At 40.4% G+C, this 21,223-nt stretch overlaps 1 protein-coding gene across 2 annotated transcripts in view; it reads right to left on the bottom strand.

Moving 5' to 3' along the window:
* Positions 1-21,223, bottom strand: part of LOC136872293 (probable cytochrome P450 49a1) — a 95,395-nt gene that overhangs the window by 12,413 nt on the left and 61,759 nt on the right. For both annotated transcript variants that reach the window (XM_068227306.1, XM_067146112.2), the window contains exons 6-8: positions 18,505-18,581; positions 12,588-12,789; positions 1,036-1,198 (exon numbers count right to left, since the gene is read on the bottom strand). In XM_068227306.1, the coding sequence (XP_068083407.1) occupies positions 1,036-1,198; positions 12,588-12,789; positions 18,505-18,581 (442 nt within the window). The remainder of the gene's footprint in view (positions 1-1,035; positions 1,199-12,587; positions 12,790-18,504; positions 18,582-21,223) is intronic.

Raw genomic sequence — 21,223 nt, 5'->3', positions numbered from 1 at the left:
TTCCAATCACAGTGTGCTGAATAACGGGTTACGTCCGCAGCTGAAAACAGCAGGCATCAGGAACACCGTCTGGCTGCAAGAGGATTGTGCACCAGCACACTTCGCATTTGCCGTCTTTTGCTATCGCGACGTAGCGTTTCCACATCGTTGGATTGGAGTGGAATTGGACACACTTCGTAGCTGCCGTCCTTGACTGGCTCGGCGAAATATTTCAAGATTGTAGGGATGGCCGTGGAAGTGAACAAGCACCTGCGCCGTTACCTAAGTCCACACGCACCCAAGAACTAATCACCCAAGGAAATGCTTTGCGGGACTTCATTAAGGAGAAGGTATAGCAGCGCCGATGGGTTTCCAGTAATGAATTAAAACTGTGGTTCGCTTTCGGTAAAGTGATGCAAATAACGATCAACAAGATGCATATATGAATATGGCACCTTATTCGTCTCTGCAGAGATAGGTGGGGAAACACATACGGACATTCGAGATACTTAAGGGATACATTTTCAATAATTAAATATACTTATACGTACATGAGAAATGGGTGTACTGCGACTTTTTGCACATTATGTGGATTTTACTTTCGCCCGAAATTACGACGTCGATCTTTTTTCTGGTCGTACGCGACGTCCTATATCACAGACCCAATGTACATCGAATTCGTCCTCAAGATGTATAAATTTGTTTGAATTAAGAGATAAAATATCAAAAGAAACATTCCGAACCCGTACTGACGGATGCTTTATTCCGACAATAGCTATCACGAGGTAGGCCTACATGTTCTATGCTGTTGTAATCCGGACATAGTCCTGTTGTCTGATATTAGAGACGCTGAAATTTCTTGAGCAAGAAAATTATAGACGTCATCACATTGACCATTTCAAAGGCGAATATATTCAGGACGCTTGGCTAGGCAGCAGCCTCTTAGGCAGGCCAAGGATTTTACTGATCTGCATGAACATGGGATTTCTACGTATTAGAATACATGCCAATCAAACCTTGCAAATTTTAAAATCCGTTTGAATAAACGTATCTTACCGTGTCTATTCCTGCAAGCAACATATCAAGTGCCATCACGAACGGAATCATAGGGTCTTCGTTCCGGACTAGAAGAGTCTCTAGCACACTCATATCCTTTTGGGCGTCGGGAGACCTCTTCATCAATCTGTCTTGGGCTTGTTTAATGTACTTCATGCCCACTCTGGAAAGAACAGAAACAATTGTTACAGTATATTTCTTACCGTCATTTTAGTGTTTGGGAAAATATTCATTTGTATATTATTTACTTCTTGTTCTAGGTCTTTTCGACAGTAGAAATGAGAAAATATTAAGTTTTATATATTTATCTCATAAAATAATGAAAGATTTTCCGTATTAATAACATGCATATTGTACTACTTTCGAGGTTCGAGTACATGAATAATTTGCTGCAGCCCTTGACAATGACGCCAGAATAGAATAACTCAGATGAGGTCTCCGAACAAAGCCCGGCTTCTAAGTCCCATATCCCCTACTAGTATAATACGCTAGCCAAGTGAGTAGAGCATTACGGGTCTGAATGACCGTCCTAAAAAGGTGCAACAAACTATCTATAAAGTAGGGAAACCTTAATTATGCGAGGAATAGTATTTACCTAAGTAATGAGAAGAATGAATTCCATTTTTTCACACACAATTTTCAATACATGGGAAAGCACATGGATATTATTTACATGGATATGCTACCATTTTAAGTACATGAATTACGAACACTACGATTTTCTTGAGGATCCAGTGTCTCTCTAGTCTTTTATCTAGAGTCGCTTTTCACTCATGAAGGTATATCCAGAGTTCTTTCGCCTTGCTTATACTATTTATTTAAATATTCAAATGACACGTTATGTCGTCCTAGAGACGAGTATCAAGTATCACGTATCAGGTGAATCAAGTGGTTGACATATTTATTTATCAGTATATTTAAAAATATCTGAAAGTATCCTTTACTAGAAAATCCTATCTCGCTATCTCACAATTGAGCAAATATCACATAACTCATGTTCCATTGGGATGCCACTTAACTACAATCATACGACTTGGACATTTATACAACGGTGATCCCTGTAAAAATACACGTTAGTGAACCAATGACCAAAACAATATTCAAATAAATATCACTCCCTGGAATAAATGACAAACAGAGATACATCTTATATCCATATAATAAATCACGGACGGTATGATCCGCCCGAAGTTAGCGGCAGAGGGAATAAATTCCTCCGGTGTTGCTGGGACTTGAACCCAGGTCCTGTGACTGAGTGAAGTGTGAAATCCAATCTGAAATCTTTAGGCGGTTTCATTTATATAATGAATGGAGGGAATTCTCTCATCGTTTAGAACTGCAGATCTATCCAACGGTGTTATTCTCTAAATTAATTGTATGTAATTTCGATACCGGAGAAGGAAGACGGGCCCTTTGCAGTGCGCTTTTCTCAATGCGGTAACAACAGTATACCTCTCCCGTAGCCTCAGCAAGGCCATACGTCTCACAGGCTAGCTGCCTGCTTCGCTCTCTTTTCAGCTTCCCTTTTAAAGATAACGGGACTAAACGGTCCGGCCGGCGAACTATCTTGTCACTCGCCTTTCAATCTTATAAATTTCCCAGGATGCCATTGGCATCAATTACACATATCGGCTTTCATCTAGTCCTGTTTATATAATCAGCGCGGAATTTATGCATCGCGCTTATTATTCACTCATTTGGGGAAAGATTTATATTTTCATTAACATCGCATTTAATACAGCCACCATCCGCCTAAAAAGTTCCGCCCCATCTCAGGTAAAAAGCCCAATACATATATCCTACAGAAGAAATAGTCCTATCACCCGGGACAAAAATATGTTAACATTCGCGACCTAAGTAAAACACAAACACAGTCACACCTCACGGTTATACCGCTGTTTCTTCTTCGTCATCCTCAACTCATATAGGAGGATTGCCTGCCATATACGTGAAGCATTAAAACAAAGAATTTTAGAATCTCTGGAGACCGATATTGGTTATAAACTGAAGGTAACTGGATTGATTTTAGATGGATATTAAACATCCCTTTAATTCTCAGGATCTTTCACATTTAATCAATTCTAGGGCCTTAAATATAACATGCACTGGCCCTCATGTAAAATAAAATAGTTATCCAACAGTGAAGAAACAATCTATGCAAACCCTACTAAGTAACTATTACCATCCCTTTGGAAATAGCGAAATCCTACACTACATTTCTAAAGAATTAGCATGCTATTTATGTATTTATATGTATTTACAGGAATTTCGACTTTCAAAAATTTTAGATTGGTATTCATGCTAGTCCGGATCACGTCCACAGCTCACTCGAGAAGTTACATACAGGGGTTTAGCCGCACATCACGACTACGGCAGCAGCATGGAGTCCAGAGTTCGGCTGCAGTTGGGTCGGTGGCATGTTGGCTTGATTCACGTACAATACGGGAAAATCTCCGGCGTTATACGACGTGTTGGATGAGTACAGACCACCTGTACGTCTGTCTTCTACCTCGGATGGTGATGTCACTGGCACACAAACACAATGATGGAAACTGATTGATTATAATTGTGTTATATAACGACACATTATAATTGCTACGATCAGAGAAACTCATGTACTCGAGTTCTCTAATGAAGCAGCGGTATTGTCCTTGTAGCCCACTGCTTCACCCTCATTGCCTGTCTAATCCACTATCAGCAGATTTGGCCCCTAATGATCCACGTTTTGTGCTTTCACTCTCACAGGGTATCTGATGCTGTCATCACAAACGGAGTTTTAACTCGGCCTAACTCAGCACTAGTTTTTAGGGAATACAGATTAACTAGGGCGCTCGGGGTTGTTTAGCAGATACCGCCCTGGTCAAATACATTGTCAATAAGCCCCTCTCCCTTTTTCTAACTGATTATTCACTATTCCACAGTTATTGAGCTGTTATGCTACTCGCTCGGCATTAATAAGTTCGTGTATTGACTTACACGATGGCGCAGCCTACTAGCGTTCGAATCATATCTACTTCACTCCCGTATAGCTGAATCAATCATTTCACAGGTTGCATAATCGTCATAATTAAGCTTTAAATGCCGTTCTCTGTTTACATCGACAAACTTTCACGTCCACTACTATATAATTATTTCACTGACAGTACTTCAGCTTCGTAGCCACTAATGAATAATTGCTGATCTGTCATTTAGTTGGTAGCACTATTAAAAAGAATATTACTATAGAGTCATTCACAACGTATACCGCCTAACAACACGACTGGAAGAATCGAAGTGCGATACTTACTTTGATTCACATCCTTGTAAACAGCGAAACGGTGTTAGGCTTGTTGGAGAGGGTAAAACTCCTTCTTCTCGCAAAATTCACTCCACTAGTAGTGGGTTCTCAGGATCGGCTAAGGTGTCAAATTAAGGCTTGATTACCCCAGTTTACACTGATCGATTCCCATCATCCTCTTATCGTGCGTTTTGCTATAATCTCGAAAGCGTCCATTGGTAGCCCAGTGTGGGTGGAGCCTATGGCTCGGGGATCTTTTAACTTCGTTCTAGCGGCCCGCTTTCACCAGATGGTCTTCATCTGGCTGGTGTTTGTTTGCTGCGTACTTGGTCTTATTATAATTATGAAAAACACTTCTTGATTTCATAAATCAGCATATAATTCACTGCTTCTAATGAATCTTGAGTCATAGAAATCCATCGTAAATTACGCAACTTGTGTTATTTTAATTCTTGAAAACAGTTGAAGACGGTAGATTGGTATTCGTAAATATGCAGGGGAAAAGCAAAGAAATAATGTTTTCAGGGTTGAGTGCAAGGCTCCGTGATCTACTCCGCTCACTCAGCTTGGTGTGGCTAATTTTTCCTCTGTCGCTCAAAGTGAGAACGCGTTTCACATGCAGGCGAGAGTATGACTCGTTTACGGTGTTTGCGCGTAATTAGAGCCGAGCCTCTCAGGCCGGCCAGCGCGCTACTCGCACCCCTGGAAGGATAAACATGTGCTAACTTGCGCATTAATTGACGTAGATTAGCGCCGAAAACGGCATATTCTACATACGGAATACCATAATATACTCTTGGTGACGTGATGAACGTCACAATATCTCGCTCAAAACTTGTACGAATTGGGTCGTTGGTATTCTTTTGTATTATTTAACGGTTTGAAATTTCTATTTTTCTCGAGGGAATAAAATGATTTGTCCTCGGGATACTTACTGTCATGCACAAGTATGCTCAGGTGCCTTTTGTTGAGATATTTAAACAGGACGTATCTAAAATAGCTTTAATGAATGGCAGAACTAATAAAGAATATATAGGGACTTTTGTTCTTTGCACGATTGATGATATATATCTCGTTAGTGAGAAAATGAGGGCAATAGGCGTCAGAACTTTTCACTTTTACCACCAGTGGCGTACGCTGCGATCAAGACGTGGGCTACCACTAGACTTAGGTTACTCCTTTAAGATGGTTTATCGAATGTCAAGCCTTAATTGTTTTGAGCCACCAGAGTAGCTTGCTTTGCTGTCGATGCTGTTTCAAAACTTACTGACGTGGCCTCTGCCTCTGCCAATACTCAACACCTGATCGGTGGAAATGGTAGCTGTGGGTTTAACAAATTAAATTCCTTCTTTATGGCAAAATGGGTAGAATGTTTGCCTTTTTCCGATGGCCCCGGTTCAATTCTCTGAATCAATCTCTTCGTACTCTAATTCTCCTCGCTTCAGAACTGGATGTTTATGACATCTTCATTGGGCCACTACCAAGCCTTTCTAGAGGCTATGCACCACAGTATTATTATTATTATCAAATGAACAGCGTTACAAGCGGTCCTACACGTCTTTCACTGGATTATTGGCTGTCTCGGTAGGTCAGTATCCGACCCGTGATCACGGGTTCGATTACAAACAACAAAGGAACACTGAACCTGAAAGATTACATTTCATTTTATCAGATCTACGTATAAAAAGAAAATTACATTACTCGTATAACGGCAGACATTGCAGTGTCTTCCTACAAGGATGCAGAAGTAGAAGAGAGTGAAATACTAGCACCCTATTATCTATATAACTAAGTGAGAAATATGAGGTGTGGAATTGTATGTGATAAGTTGAGCCCGGATTTCCATGCAAATGCATGTTTTTAAATAAGCTGGTTACACTTCTCAAACCTTGGAAATATTCGTTTTATGACTTAACGATTCCGAATAACCGTTCTTTTTCCGTGCATGTTTTGGCCTTTTTAGGAGAAAATGCACGCATAATGCATATTTTGAAGATTTTGGATTTAATAGCGGAATATTTATATCGGATAATATGGCTCTTCTTCTGACTTTGGGGCATATATAATGTTAAGTTTTATTAATGTTGATTTTCAAAATTTGAGACCGTTTTCCTACGTTATATGTCCTATTATTGAGATACAGAGAGAAATAGAATGTATTCCATGACATCCTACCTGACAACCAAAGTTAGTACATAATGTACAGGTCCTATAATCCAATTTACCTTCAATGAACATAATGCCACTGATTAGACTTAATATCACCTAGTTGAATTAATTCCTTCCGGTTTTAGATCGTAGACAGTTTTCCAGTAGATGCGCAGGTGGAATTCAGCAAAAACAATGGGCAGCAAGATTTAATGTATATAAAATAAAATTTTGGGAAATTGCCTGCTGCGATAACAAATTTGGAAGCTACAGGTCTACCGCTTGTCGAATATTTAGCTGTTATTGAAGAAATTCAAACGTGTCTGCAATCATGCACGGATAGGTAGCTGCGACAGTTAGAGATAAGCTGAACAAAGCGATCCGTCAAATCCTGATTTTGATTTTGTCAAGCTTATAAAAGACATTTTGTGTAGTGAAAATGCAAAGGATGTATAATCTGACCTCACATTATCCCAAATGTCTTCATTTAAGTATGCACCTGTCACCTTGTGACGTATAAAGATCATATTTCCTGTGTTTAAGAATGTACTGACAGATAAACGGATGAGCTTAAGTCAAGGCAAGTTAGAAAAATTACTTGTCTTACAATGTTTCAAGAAGAACTGAAAATATACAATAACCATGTGGAACTGAATTTTGATAGTGCATAATTTCCACGTTATCGTGCATGTCTTGCTATATGATAGGCATGGAAATCCGGGCTCTAGTGACAAATAACGTATGGTTACTCTCCTCCCTGATTAACCGTGGCGATCTGATGGACCGAAGCTTTGGGTAACTATGCACCCTGTCCCCTCACCTGCCTGATATACAGCGCCGCTCGAAGTGAGTTCAGGGGAGAGGGACGTACCGCCCGGGCTGCAATGTCGGTCTCCGATGCCCCAGAATTACGAGCGGCCTTCCTTTTCATTGCTTTCAAGTTTTTAAAGTGAATCAATGTGTCAGATACTTACATTATAATGTGCTTTAAGATTTGCAGGGATATATTCTGTGAGTAAATACGAACATAAAATACTGTATTACTCGTGTGCAGTAAACACTCTTCTCTGTGTACCGCAGTTTAAGTTACGAATTGCTGGAAAAAAGAAAAAAGCATGTAACCGAAGACCGCCGTGTGTGAAGCATGTTGTAATACAAATGAAGTGGAGGAAAAATAGAGTCAAACCGTGGATCTACCGCTTTCGTCTGTTTTGTCTCAGTCGGTATGCACATTCATTACCTCTGATTACTCCGTTCTCACTACTGGTGACGCACTCGTTGTCGTGATAACTCAGATCATTTTCACTGCCTGTTTCAGGAGTTTCGTAACACTTCTACAACCACGTAGAAGTACTTTCCATACATGCCACTTGAGTAGTCTCTGTGCTATTCCTTCAAAGTATATATTAGTAAATTACGTATTTACTACTCGTTGAAGGGATGTTTCTACGCAAATATTACAACATATTACAATTTTTAAATGTATATCCCATAAAAAAAATTATCTTTGCTTAGAAACGCTTACTAAAATTATGATTTATCTTTAAGGTAATTGAGTTCAATTACGTACTTTTGACATGGATACATTGAATTCTAAAACCTTCTCATATAAAAGACATAAAAGAAGTTCACAATTTGTATTGTAATTCAGGCTTTAAGTGCTGCGTGAATTTTCTTAGTTTCTAGTATTTGATATTTGTAAAGAGATGTCTAACTTTATTACAGAAACTGCTAAGATGAAACCTTCGCAGTCGTATATTTTATTCGATACACGGGAAAGCTTAGAACCTTGGATATGTTTTCGGAGTTAGAAGCCTGGAGTGCGAGTTTATATTTTTTATTTGTTCCCCGGAGCCTAGTAAAATTCAAATTGCACCCTTAATGCGAGATCAGAAGGGCACATCATATTATTATTATTATTATTATTATTATTATTATTATTATTATTATTATTAGCCATTAGTGCAAATGTTGGGTGCCAGATTCTTATTCTACGGCCCTGTATTCGTTTCGCGGCAAGTTCAAGGATTTTAATTCTGGACTGAGAAGTACAACGGGATGCACGAGGTACGGGATTTTCTCAAACTCTTAGTTACAGGAAGAAATCACAAAGTGAGAAATTGACGCTACTGGCCTAGTATACATAAACGAACACTGCTTGCGACGGTTACAATGTAGTCGGGAATTTCCAGATAGACCTTCAGCCTGAAAGCATATGTGCGTTAAAATATTTTTATTTTATTTTTACCCAGCTCGACAGCTGCAGTCGCTTAAGTGTGGCCTGTATCCAGTAATCGGCAGATAGTGGGTTCGAGCCCCACTGTCGGCAGCCCTGAAGATGGTTTTCCGTGGTTTCCCATTTTCACACCAGGCAAATGCCGGGGCTGTACCTTAATTAAAGCCACGGCCGCTTCCTTCCAATTCCTAGGCCTTTCCTATCCCATCATCGCCGTAAGACATATCTGTATCGGTGCGACGTAAAGAAAATAGCAAAATAATAATAATAATAATAATAATAATAATAATAATAATAATAATAATAATAATAATAATTCTCGGAGATTGTACGAAAGTGGAAGAGAAGACACGAAACCAAAGGAAAAAGAACCTCCAAATTCTTGATTTCTATTCTATTTATCTCTTTAAACAGTGCAAATTAAATACCACGTATCTGATTATGACCTTCTTGTCCATTATTTTCCTTTCCACTTGCCACGCCTTCCAGCCACATATGGATATGCAGTCCAGTAGAAGAATATTACTGAGTTCGGTAGTTGGAATCGCTTAAGTGCGGCCAGTATCCAGTAATAGGAAGATAGCAGGTTCGAGCCCCACTGTCGGCAGCCCTGAAGATGGTTTTCCGTGGTTTCCCATTTTCACACCAGGCAAATGCTGGGGCAGTACCTTAATCAAGGCCACGGCCGCTTCCTTCCCACTCCTAGCCCTTCCCTGTCCCATCGTCACCATAAAACCTATCTGTGTCGGTGCGACCTAAAGCAACTAGCAAAAAAAAAGAAGAATTTTATTGCGTTCATTTTCCTTTGCTAATGAACTTAAGTACATTATACTGTAGGAGTGAGTAAATACGTCATGCAAACATATATTCCTACAGAGCATTAATACAGTAAGAAAGACATTCGTCCGTTCTGAATTTTCAACATGTTCTTATGTTTTCAGCCGCTATGACGAATTTTGCAAACCTTTAGAGCCCATTTATGATAGTCCCTGCATATTGCTTTCTAGAAAATATTTTGTGATAGAGACCCCTTGAAGTGACCAGACCATATCAGTTTACAAACTTAATTCTGCATTTATTTTAAGTGAAGTTTAAGTGAATGACTCACGGACTATCCAGCAACATCCTATTCATCAGCTTCCAAGTGATGGAGTACTCTTGCCATTACCTTTGCCTGGAAAGGAATACGCCCGCTCTAGAAGAACTATTCGTTTTCTCCGATCTGGGGAGGGAGTGTATGTGGTGACTGCTCACAAGACTGTAAAGTGTTTTTCTCTTTGCAATTAATAGCTTTCGTGAAACCGTCAAGTATAAAGAAGGCAGTGAGAATGAAAGGGTTTCGATAAATACTTGCAAATTTTATTGTGGAAGGAATAGCAATTAATTAACACACAGACTAAAGTGTTCCAACCCAACTAAAGCCCAACTGCCATATTCTTAGACTACATGGCACTGATCTCGATAGCTGCAGTCGCTTATGTGCGGCCAGTATCCAGTAATCGGGAGATAGTGGGTTCGAGCCCCACTGTCGGCAGCCCTGAAGATGGTTTTCCGTTGTTTCCCATTTTCACATCAGGCAAATGCTGGGGCTGTACCTTAATTAAGGCCACGGCCACTTCCTTCCAATTCCTAGGCCTTTCCTATCCCATCGTTGCTATAAAACCTATCTGTGTCGATGCGACGTAAAGCAAGTAGAAAAAAAATACATTTTACTAATAAAAAGTACCTGCCAAGTAACCGTGATTAAATACACACAACTGACTTCACATCCGACAATACTACCAATACCATCGCAAAATTGTAACACTTCCCAAACAAATAAAACACCGGAAATGCCAGTCCCACCCAAAATTAAAACCGGTTTCTACACTCTCCCCAGTCCCGAAAGCCCACAGAGGATGCGTGTGCTGACCACACGACCCCTGTTAACCTGCAGGCCTTCGGGCTGAACAGCGATCGCTGGGCAGGCCATAGCCCTTTCAAGGGTGGTAAGCGCCGTGAGGTTTGGGTTTGCACCCTCTGCAAAACGCAAACCTCCCCCCCCCCCCACCACCACCATCATGCCATTCAATCTCGCACACATTAAAACAACAATTAATTTCCTCCCCACCCCCGCCACCCACCAAGGTACCGCCAATTAACACATCTCACTTCCTTAATTCTTCTCAAACACATTCAAAACATCGCGTCAACAACCCATATCGGTACAGCTGAATGCAGCCATAACATACCCAAATCTGCTAAACTTATTCTGACATAAGTAGCACATTATATGCGGCAAACCAATTGCAAATTCAAAAGCAACATCGAGCGTGGTTAGTGTATGTATGGGTTACAACTGTGTCAACCGTGTCATGTGTGAAACAAATTGAGTCCTCTGCCACACTAAAAAAGCACAAAACACTTCAGAACAAAGCATATTATCATCATCATTAAAATTATAAAATTAAACTGAACTCCTTATAATGACACACACACACACAGGCCGATAGACGAGAGCTACGAGGGCACCGGCATCGGTTCCCCACATAATACTTATCAATTTGAAGGATAGGTGGCTCAAACGAATAACCAGGGTCTACTAAATACACTACAGACCAATAGGAACAAAGACAGCATTCTCTAAAGTAACGAAATGAGATTCACGATATGTCATGCGATTTTGTTTACAGTTAAATTCTTGGATTGTGTTTGCCGGTTTCTGATATATTGCAACGATTATTCTATATTTTGTATTTTGTTGCAACCTAGCATATTATCAGATTTTCTGTAATTGGTAGTTTCGATGTGTTGCGCATAGCAAAGCTATTATGTCACAAGGAAATTCACAATGTTTTCCTTCCAAAGACAGGCAAGCTCAGGCAGGCTCAGTCCGGTGGTATTTGAAGGTGCTCAAATATGTAAGCCTAGTGTCGGTAGATTTACTCTCACGTACAAGAAACCCTGCGGGACAAAACTCCGGCATCTCGGCGTCCCCCAAAACACGTAAAAGTAGTTAGAGGGACGCAAACCCACATAGCAATTACAGTATTATTATTACACAGCTGTCGGAATGTGGCCCAAGAATTACTGTGTGCAGTTTGTCTACATCTCATGTTTCATACGTAGTGCGTCGTTTGCGTGGCTAGTTTGTATTCGATCACACATGCTGGAAAATGAAGCATGTTTCATAATTTGTTCCAATGTCCGATTGAGGCCGATGACCTCGATGTTAGGCCCCTTTAAACAACAAGCATCATCATCAGCAACCAATGTCCGATTCTGAGAATAATCAGAGCATTTTATATCTCAAAATCGCAAGTGCAAGCCTCAATGTAGAAAACAGAATAGTTCCATTCAAGAAAAGGAAATTAGTACCGTTATCTCAGCAGATATTAACACCCTAGAGAAGTAGTGCAAGTTAGGCCATGAGCCTCTTGGTAGCTTTACTGAAAGTGAAAGTGGAGTGATGATATCTTTCACTATTCACAAGTTATTTGAAGTGGTTATCTTAGGTAAATAAACTTATTTATACACAGTAGGTAATTGAATGTAATTCCATATATACAGCGTAATATAAAGATTATCGTATATCACCACATAACAGATTCCATTCCGAATTTCGTAAGCTATCACTGCATTGAGATTTCAAATGAAAAAGAAACCAATAAATTCAGTGACTCATTTATTTGTAAAAGAGCCTTGGGTCCTAACTATTGTACTCAGCGGAAGGTAACGAAACTACTAAAGCGTAGAGTGTACTTCATTCACACGGACGTTTCGCAGTGGTACTTGCAGCTGTTCTACTGTAAGATGCTGTTAATGTAATTGAAATGTTTGTGATGGCACATTGAATTTTTAAATGTAAGAGTAGGAATCTAAAGAGAAGGATGGAGAAGGAATACAACTTACTCGTTGAAGTAGTCCAGGGCATCTACCATCTGATTCCATAACGCCTCCTTCTCGGCCGGGGGGAGAGGGGGCGGCATGTCGATTACAAGCATCGCCTTCATAACCAATTGCACAGCGGCAATGAACTTCTCAGTTTCTGAATCAGGTTTATTATTTGGCTGCAGACAACCCAGACGTGTGTCCAAAGCGATGAGGCATATTGCTGTTAATCAGATTAAAACATCGGTGTAAAAGAACTAAATATATATAATGGTACGTATTGGCGGGATAGATAAATAATCACAGAAAACAGGTAGCACTTAACTTCTAAGATTTATTATCTCATTTCTTAGTAAAACATTAACACACACACCAGCACCACAACTTACACGTCACAATACAGATCACACAATTGCAGAGTTCGCGCGCTATTTCTCTTCTCTCTGTTCATTCACACTCGGTCTTCGTCCATTAGATCACAGACTCACGCAGTCACACAGTTAATATCGTTGCTACTATCACGGTCCTGATTTCACAGCCTGCAAACGTCAACCTCGCAGTTAAGGATGATGTATGCTGCTCGTTCACTCAATTAGGACCTCCGTTCCCTGTCCCGCTGCCGATATCCAGTGTTCTCTTCCACACCGCTTCAACGCTCAACATTCACTACACAGCTAGTGGTCCAAGAGTGCCCACACGGTGACGGACAAGCAGAACGAATACTGCACAGGCCGTCAGCTCACTATCGTACTGCAGGCACTCAACTCACTAATGAAGATCAACTATTTCTCACTGAATCAACAATACCAACTGTACCACTAACTCATTGCTGCAGGTCTCACATGCCTTATATACCTGGGCGACCCTTCGAGATGTATCGGGCACTAAAATCCAATGGAAACCTCTGAATATGGAAGGTTCCCATTTTTCGATACTCGTCGTTTCTGCAGCCTTCGAGGACGTCAGTGACGTGTCGGCCGATGCCGGTAACCACGGTTACTAGACTAGACGGTAAGGGTCATCACTTGGGTGCGCAGTAGCAGGCCACGCCTCCTGACGTCACGCGGTCCCCAAGTTCGCTAAAACAAACAGAGCTCCATTAATCTTCTGATGGTGTTTACCTTCGTAACAGTGTAAGAGTTTAATTTTTCCCTGCTGTGCCATGGTGTGTTGTGCTATGGCTGGTTGCTTTAATCACGACAGACACCAGCACTTATACATGAAATGTCATCGTTTTCCATAGAACAGTTGCATTAAATTAAAGTGGATTAATGCCTGTAAACGGGCTGATTCGTTTACTGTTGAAAATGCTCGTGTGTGCCCTGTACACTTCGACGACTCGGACTACATAAGCGACTTGAAGAGTGAGTTATTAAACCTTCCAATTAGACGTAACTTAAAGCGTGACGCAGAACCACATATATTTGCCACTGAGTAGTAGATAATGATTTGGCGTGTCAGTCCAGTAAAGATCGTGAAATAAGGGCACAAAAGCGAAATCATCGTAAGGAGATACGGGAAATTTTACGATTGCAGGCATCAATTGAAGCAGAAAATTTTAATAATGCAATCTTCAGTAAGGAATTAGATAACAAAAGTAAACATCAATGTTTCCGTGTTGAGAAAATTGTTGAAGTGACTGCTGAATTGGAGTTAATTAGACTAGGAAACTGTGACTTAAAACAGCAAAATAAGGATCTTCAGGACCGTCTTAGTGCAGCTAATACCGAGGTAATAAAATTAAAAATTAATTTTTCAAGTTTTTGAGGGTACTTTTTTCTAAAAGTCAACAGCAAGCTTTAGTAAACGGCAGAACCTCAAGCTGGTCATCTGAGGACATTGCTAAGGCAGTCAGTCACCTTACGGTCTATAACATTTTTTTGTTATTTGCTTTACGTCGCACCGATACAGATAGGTCTTATGGCGACGATGGGACAGTATAGGCCTAGGCATAGGAAGGAAGCGGCCGTGGCCTTAATTAAGGTACAGCCCCAGCATTTTCTTGTTGTGCAAATGGGAAACCACGGAAAACCATCTTTAGGGCTGCCGACAGTGCATGGTGCGAGCTTACAGCTGCACACTCCTAACCGCACGGCCAAGTCGCTCGGTATATATCATATACAGCATTGTGTTTTGTTAGAGACCTGATTAATTACCCTCTCCCTTATGAAGTTACAATCAAACGACGACTAAGAAAGTTCTCTGTTTCTCCTGGATTCATTGAGTTGAGCATTAATATCTTAAAAATACAGTCAAGTCTTCTTACAAATTTTGAAAGAGATGTTCTCAGCTTTGATGAAATGAAGGTTAACAACGACTTGTGCTTTGATCAAAATGAAGAAATGTTTTTTCTTTTTGCTAGTGGTTTTACGTCGAACCGACACAAATAGGTCTTATGACGACGATGGGACAGGAAAGGCCTAGGATTTGGAAGGAAGCGGCCGTGGCCTTAATTAAGATACAGCCCCAACATTTGCCTGGTGTGAAAGTGGGAAACCACGGAAAACCATCTTCAGGACTGCCGACAGTGGGGTTCGAACCCACTATCTCCCGGATGCAAGTTCACAGCCGCGCGCCCCTAACCGCACAACCAACTCACCCGGTAAAATGAAGAAATGATTAGAGGACAGCATGATGTCCAAGTCATTGTAATGAGAAGTTTAGCTCAAAAGTGGATACAACCTATCTACTACAACTTTGATACAGCGATGTCAAGAGAACTGTTAGTAGAAGTAATTCAAGTCTTAAAAACCACTGTATTTGAAGTTAGAGCAGTTGTATCTGATATGGGACCTTCAAATAGGAAATGTATGACTAATCTGAGTATTTCGTTGGACAACCCTCGCTGGAAAATCCATCAAGTAAAGAACGTAACATGTGGTTTTCTTGCGATGTGCCTCATGCACTTGAATTACTGCGGAAGGATATCAACCGAAACGTGGGCAATCTGTTACAAAAGAAGCATTTCAAAAATTAATTGAAATGCAAAGTGAGGGCGAAGACCTGCAATACGCGCATACTCTTTCAATGAAGCATATTCTTGTGACTGGAACGGAGAGGCAAAATGTATAGAAAGCCGCTGAACTGTTATCACTGACTGTGGGTAAAGCAATATGCCACAACTTTCCAGAGCTCAGCTATGTAGGAGAGACTGTAATCACTGTTAATAATAGATTTGACGTCCTAAACTCCCGTGTCCACGTGTGTGGCACAAACAGCTTAAAAAGTGCCTATGGGAATTGTATAGAGTAACAAAATCATGCTCTAGACAAATTATTCGAATTACTTTTCACCACGGGGAGCCTCTTTCTCCTGAAAACGAGTGACCCCTAACATGATGGAAGAGGTTGACGTTTCTTCAGGGGCTTTTCACCAACATTCCACCGGCCAGTACACATTTATAAATAATTACTTATACAATAATATGTTAGTTTATACAATACTACTTATTACTAACAATCCGCCAAAACAGCGGTAAAAAGCATCCCGTGCGACTGGTCATGTTTCTTTATTTTTAGTAAGTAGTTTTAGAAATAAAACTGCGTATAAAATCGTTCTAAAACCACTGGATGGATAGAAAATACGAAAACCGAAACGTAAATACTTTATTTGCGTGGCGAAAGATAATTTAGTTATGAGAAAGCTACTAGAATTGTTCGTGTTAAGCAATGTTATTATATTACTTGCAGTGCTCTGAACAATACTAAAATAAATTACAACATAATTATCTACACATAACAACTGGCAATTATATTTGACAAAATGGAAAAATATTAATCAAGTGGTTAAATAAATATAAGCAAATCATTAACAGAATCGCACAATTACAATGGGTCGTGTTCACTGCAAGTCCGGCAGTGGAGGCCACATGACGTCACCAGCCAAAGCGAGCCTACGCTTGATCCCTACCGTCTAGCCTAGTAACCGTTCCGGTAACTACAGCAGGGTCTCTCCTGTCAAGTTGGCTGTGCAGGGAGTAATGAAGCTTCAGCGCGGTGACGTCACTCGTGATGGGTCGCTCTCCATGCTGTCTTGCTCCACGAAACGACGAAAGTACCACACTAATTGACATACACTTAGATATGGCTGTCGTTTTGTTAAATTGTGCTGTGGTCGCCCAGCGAATGTAATACTTCAGTTTGGTGCATAACTGCAATATCGTCAGATCTTGTATTGGCCACGTGATTAACCGGTGGTGAGCAAATGACTAGTAATCCACGGATCTTCCATTTGTTTGCAGCCAGATTGTCGGTGCCCATACGTTTGGGCTATTCCATCTCCGAAGTAGTGCATGCAATGAACATTGCATGGTCCACCATGACGAGAGTGTGCTATGAGCACGTAGATTTTTTACTATCACCATGGTGAAGTGTCGTAGAACACAATGGGTTGTTGACAGGAGTAACCATCAACTGGCTTGGGAGGTAAGAGCGGGTAGACGGTAACAGTGCAACAGGTTACTCGCAGATCCAAAGCTGGATAACATCGACGTTTGAGCACGTCCAGGACCACATCCTTGTGGTACGGTACAGAGGTTACGGGTATCTTTGTTCACGACACATTACAAGGCACAAGGAATGGCATTGGCACAGGAACACCACCACTGAACTCTGAAGACTTAGACAAACATCGCCTGGAAAAACGAATCGTGGTACCAGTTTGTTCATACCCACGGCAGCATATGAGTGCATCAACAAAGACCCCAGGTAATATGTTCTTTTGTCAGAAGGGTCCTTTTCAAGTCAGAGGTCGTTGTATCATCGTGGGATGAAATGGGATCTCTGAAACATCTGGTAACCTCCTTCACCAACCACCGATAAAGGAACGTGGTGTCTAATTATATCCAACCATTTGTTCACCTGCAACGCACTGTAAGACAATGCACCGCCCTGTTCCTCTCGAACTGATGTTGATTGGTTCGATGAACACTCCTTGTATATGAAAATGCTTCTCTAGTCTCTAAGGTAACCCGACCGCTGTCCTATTCATCACATTCAGGATGCTATGAAGAGAGATATGCGTGCCGTTGACCCTCCTCCGAACTATCTGTGAATTATGGGTGGCTGTGCGAACGTCGTGGAGCAGTATGTCTCATCTCTCCTCCGGTACCTTGCGGAGTGTCTGTCACGCCGCATTGATGTCGTCATCAGGGTGAATGGGGGTGCTACACGCTACAAACCAGGTACTTATAATTCAAGTGCTGACCAGTGTATTAATATGCACATGCAGGGTGATTCTCTCCTCTATGAAAAAAAAGCATGAAGGTGACGGTGCTTACAACACTCCACCATTTTAATTAAAATTTATCGCACTTGGAGGAGAACGTGCAACGCCTGCCGGTGTAAATCACTTGAAACAACTACTCTGACGTTGTTTATCGCCTATTCCAGCGTAGACCCTGTTACAATTTCTGTTTACAATTTGTTCTTCATCGCTCTACAACAGATAGGTCTTATGGCGGCGATGGGATAGGCAAGAGTGGAGAGTGGGAAGGAAGCGATCGTGGCCTTAATTAACGTACAGCACCAGCATTTGCCTGGTATTGAAATGCGAAAGCACGGAGAAGCATCTTCATGGCTGCCGACAGTGGGGTTCAAACCCACTATCTTCCGAACGCTAGCAGATATTTACGTGACTCAAACCGCGCAGCCACTAGCTCAGTGGGATCTTGTTACTCCTGTCATTAACAGACTGCTTGTTAACTGCACACGGAAAGGTATACTACTACTATAAATGCTTTCAGTCCCCACTCTGAAGGGGTGGGGCGGGCCACCTAGAGGGTTACGCCCTCTCTCTGGCCAGGGGAAAGATCTCATAAAAATCCACATATACACTATTTACCCTTGCACTTGGAATGCGTTTGTTATGAGTGTTAGCAAGGACTTCAAATTGCACTAGCTGGTCGTAGTGAAACACATTATATGAGAGGTATACTTACATTCTAATGCCCATCGAAACATGTGACCCATGAAGTCATCAGGCAGCTGTCCATTCTTGTCTCGTAGATCCTTCATTCTTTGGACCGGAAAATAAAATGAAATATAGTTAGTAACAAGCAGACAGAATATCTTACGTTCAATTACTTAACTTGTAAACCACAATTTTCTATACTAATATTATAAAGAGGAAAAATTTGTATTTGTAGGTTCAAAAACTACGGAACCGATTTTAAAAATTACTTCACTTATAGAAAGCTACATTGCCAGTGAGTAACATGGGCTGTATTTTATTTTCAAAACAATTCGAGGGGGGCGATGGAGGGAGATATAAAAATATTAAAATAATAGGCTAATATAGGCGAAATCGAATTTGTTGTACAAGGACGAGACTAAGCTCATTTTTAGCCCCTTGACGCAAAGAAGAAAACACCGTAAACCCTTTGGGCACGATAACCATGTTTTAAGGCCCTAAAAATTGCCGTTATGGAGATATTGGAACCACACTACCCCTGCTCTAGGAATCGGATAAAGAAACGAACGGCCGTAACCATGGCAACGTCAGCTCCATGATTCTACAGCACCTAGATTTTGCATGTACATTTGGGCATAACTGCCAACCAAAATTGATACACATATAACTTACTATCTGGAAAAATAAACTGTTGTGTAAGACGCTCATAGCACTCCTTTGGGCGGGGATGGAAAGCGAGTAAAGTATAAAAATAATAGCCCCGGAAATCTCCGTAGTGCGGCGACCAGCGGTTGCCAACATTCCTCCGTTTTTACGTACTGGCTTAGGTTTCAGCATTTTGCGGAGTCTGTTGCCTATAGTTTAAACTATTTTGTATCAAATCATGGAGCAGTAGGATCACTGATGTTATTAGTGCCGATACTTTGGTCCACTTTTACGATCATTGTAACCATGAAAACAACCTATATCCTGTACATAATATTGTCAAGGAAGGACAATGAAGATGTTACAGACTTTAAAAATGACTTGAAAAAATTTCTCAACATTTATACTCAGATTCATTATATGATGTGCGACATGAGTGACAGCCCTGAGATTTATAATTCTCGATAATTATAGTAGTTTCTTTTATGCATCGCGTATTTTCTTGATCATTTGTAATAGTTACGAAATGTCGGATCAAACAAATACATTCAATAATATTTATATTTGTGGTACTATCTAGCGGAATTATACTTACACTAAACCTGCGGCTTTGTGAAGGGAGCATAATATATACAGTATATCTAGGTAAGAATGAAGGAAACATATGGTAGCAAAAGATCTAAGAGGTCGACTCTAGAAAGGAACTAATATTTAGAGGCCCCATGAAAAAAAAAGAAGATACACTGTAATTCCAAACATGACAAATAATTTCTACGTAACTTACTTAAATACATCAGTGATATAAGTATCTAATGAAGTCAGTCACACCGATAGTATGAGTAACTAAAGCCACTTTCTGATAACCCGTACGAAGAACGGGTGCTTCTGCTAGCAATATCTAAAGGTAATGTTACACTGCCACCAGAACAATCATTTTGTTCTTGTTTTCCTCTGAAAGATAACAAGTCTTTCTCTTTGACGCACTTGAAACGCACGAGTCTATTGTATTTGTGGGGTTAGAATATGCATTATTGCCTTGCACTGGACTCGAACTAACATTCAGTGTACTTTTCCTGTATCTGTTGCCTTTATGGTGTTGTTTCTTGTTGAAATTCTTAATTCGTGGCATATTTACATGTTTTAAATACCACACATTCTACGAAAGACGTTCTAAGAGTTACAATTCACAACTTTAGGAGTATGTTTACCTCATGTAATAACAAAAACAAACACGTTACTTTCACTGCGTCCGTGTGCAGTCTTTTGTTCACGACACGCGGAAAATACCAATTTCTGAAATGAGCCATCTCACAAGATCTTCGTGCAATTAGTTAAGAAATTATGGTTGACTAAGTATGTCAACAGTGGAGGTTGAAAATTGGGGCGTGGCAAAAACAACGCTTCACATTATTCTTAATTTCTTTGTGAAATAAAATAAAAATGCATATAAATGATACATATTCTTCTTCAGGAAGGCGCGCTTTTCAAATTAAGAGCAAAATACCTATTTCAAAATTTCCATTCCATTCATGTACTTCTGCCCTTAAGCGGTGAAGTGGGGTGGAGGAGGGGGGGGGGGGTGAAAAGAAGTGAGGAAGGAGTTGAATTCTTCATATGAGGATATTTTCCATTTACTTTGTACATATAAATATGTTTGCTTTATATTTGTGTACCTACTAAGAAAGAGGCATTGCAAAAGTGAGTAAAATAAAGGACAATAACCGGTTTTCATTACTAATCCATTGTTTTTGTGTCGCTGAGATGAATTGTGACACTCTGAATACCGTTCAAATCCACGTTCAGCCACGAACGGAACGGGGCTGATATGGAGTGAAAAGTTCATAGTCTAAAATGACAGAGATTAGTATTGAATCCACAGATTTTGGGTTCGCAAGGCTAACTGGTGACAGTCGTAATGAAAGAATCATGTACACTACATCTAGAGCGCAAAAGTTAAGTACATAGAATTATCACTCATTATTTTATGAAAGGATCAAATACTTCTCAAACAATTCGGGCTTCCGCATGGACAAAGTTTTACTCGAAAATGAAATAATGTAATCGAACACATAAAAATAACTTTGAAACGGCATAATAGGTCA

The sequence above is a fragment of the Anabrus simplex genome, chromosome 4, assembly GCF_040414725.1.
Source record: "Anabrus simplex isolate iqAnaSimp1 chromosome 4, ASM4041472v1, whole genome shotgun sequence".
NCBI classification, from domain to species: Eukaryota; Metazoa; Arthropoda; class Insecta; order Orthoptera; family Tettigoniidae; genus Anabrus; species Anabrus simplex.
Note: the sequence above shows the minus strand (reverse complement) of the source record. Positions and strands in the feature narration are given on the sequence as shown.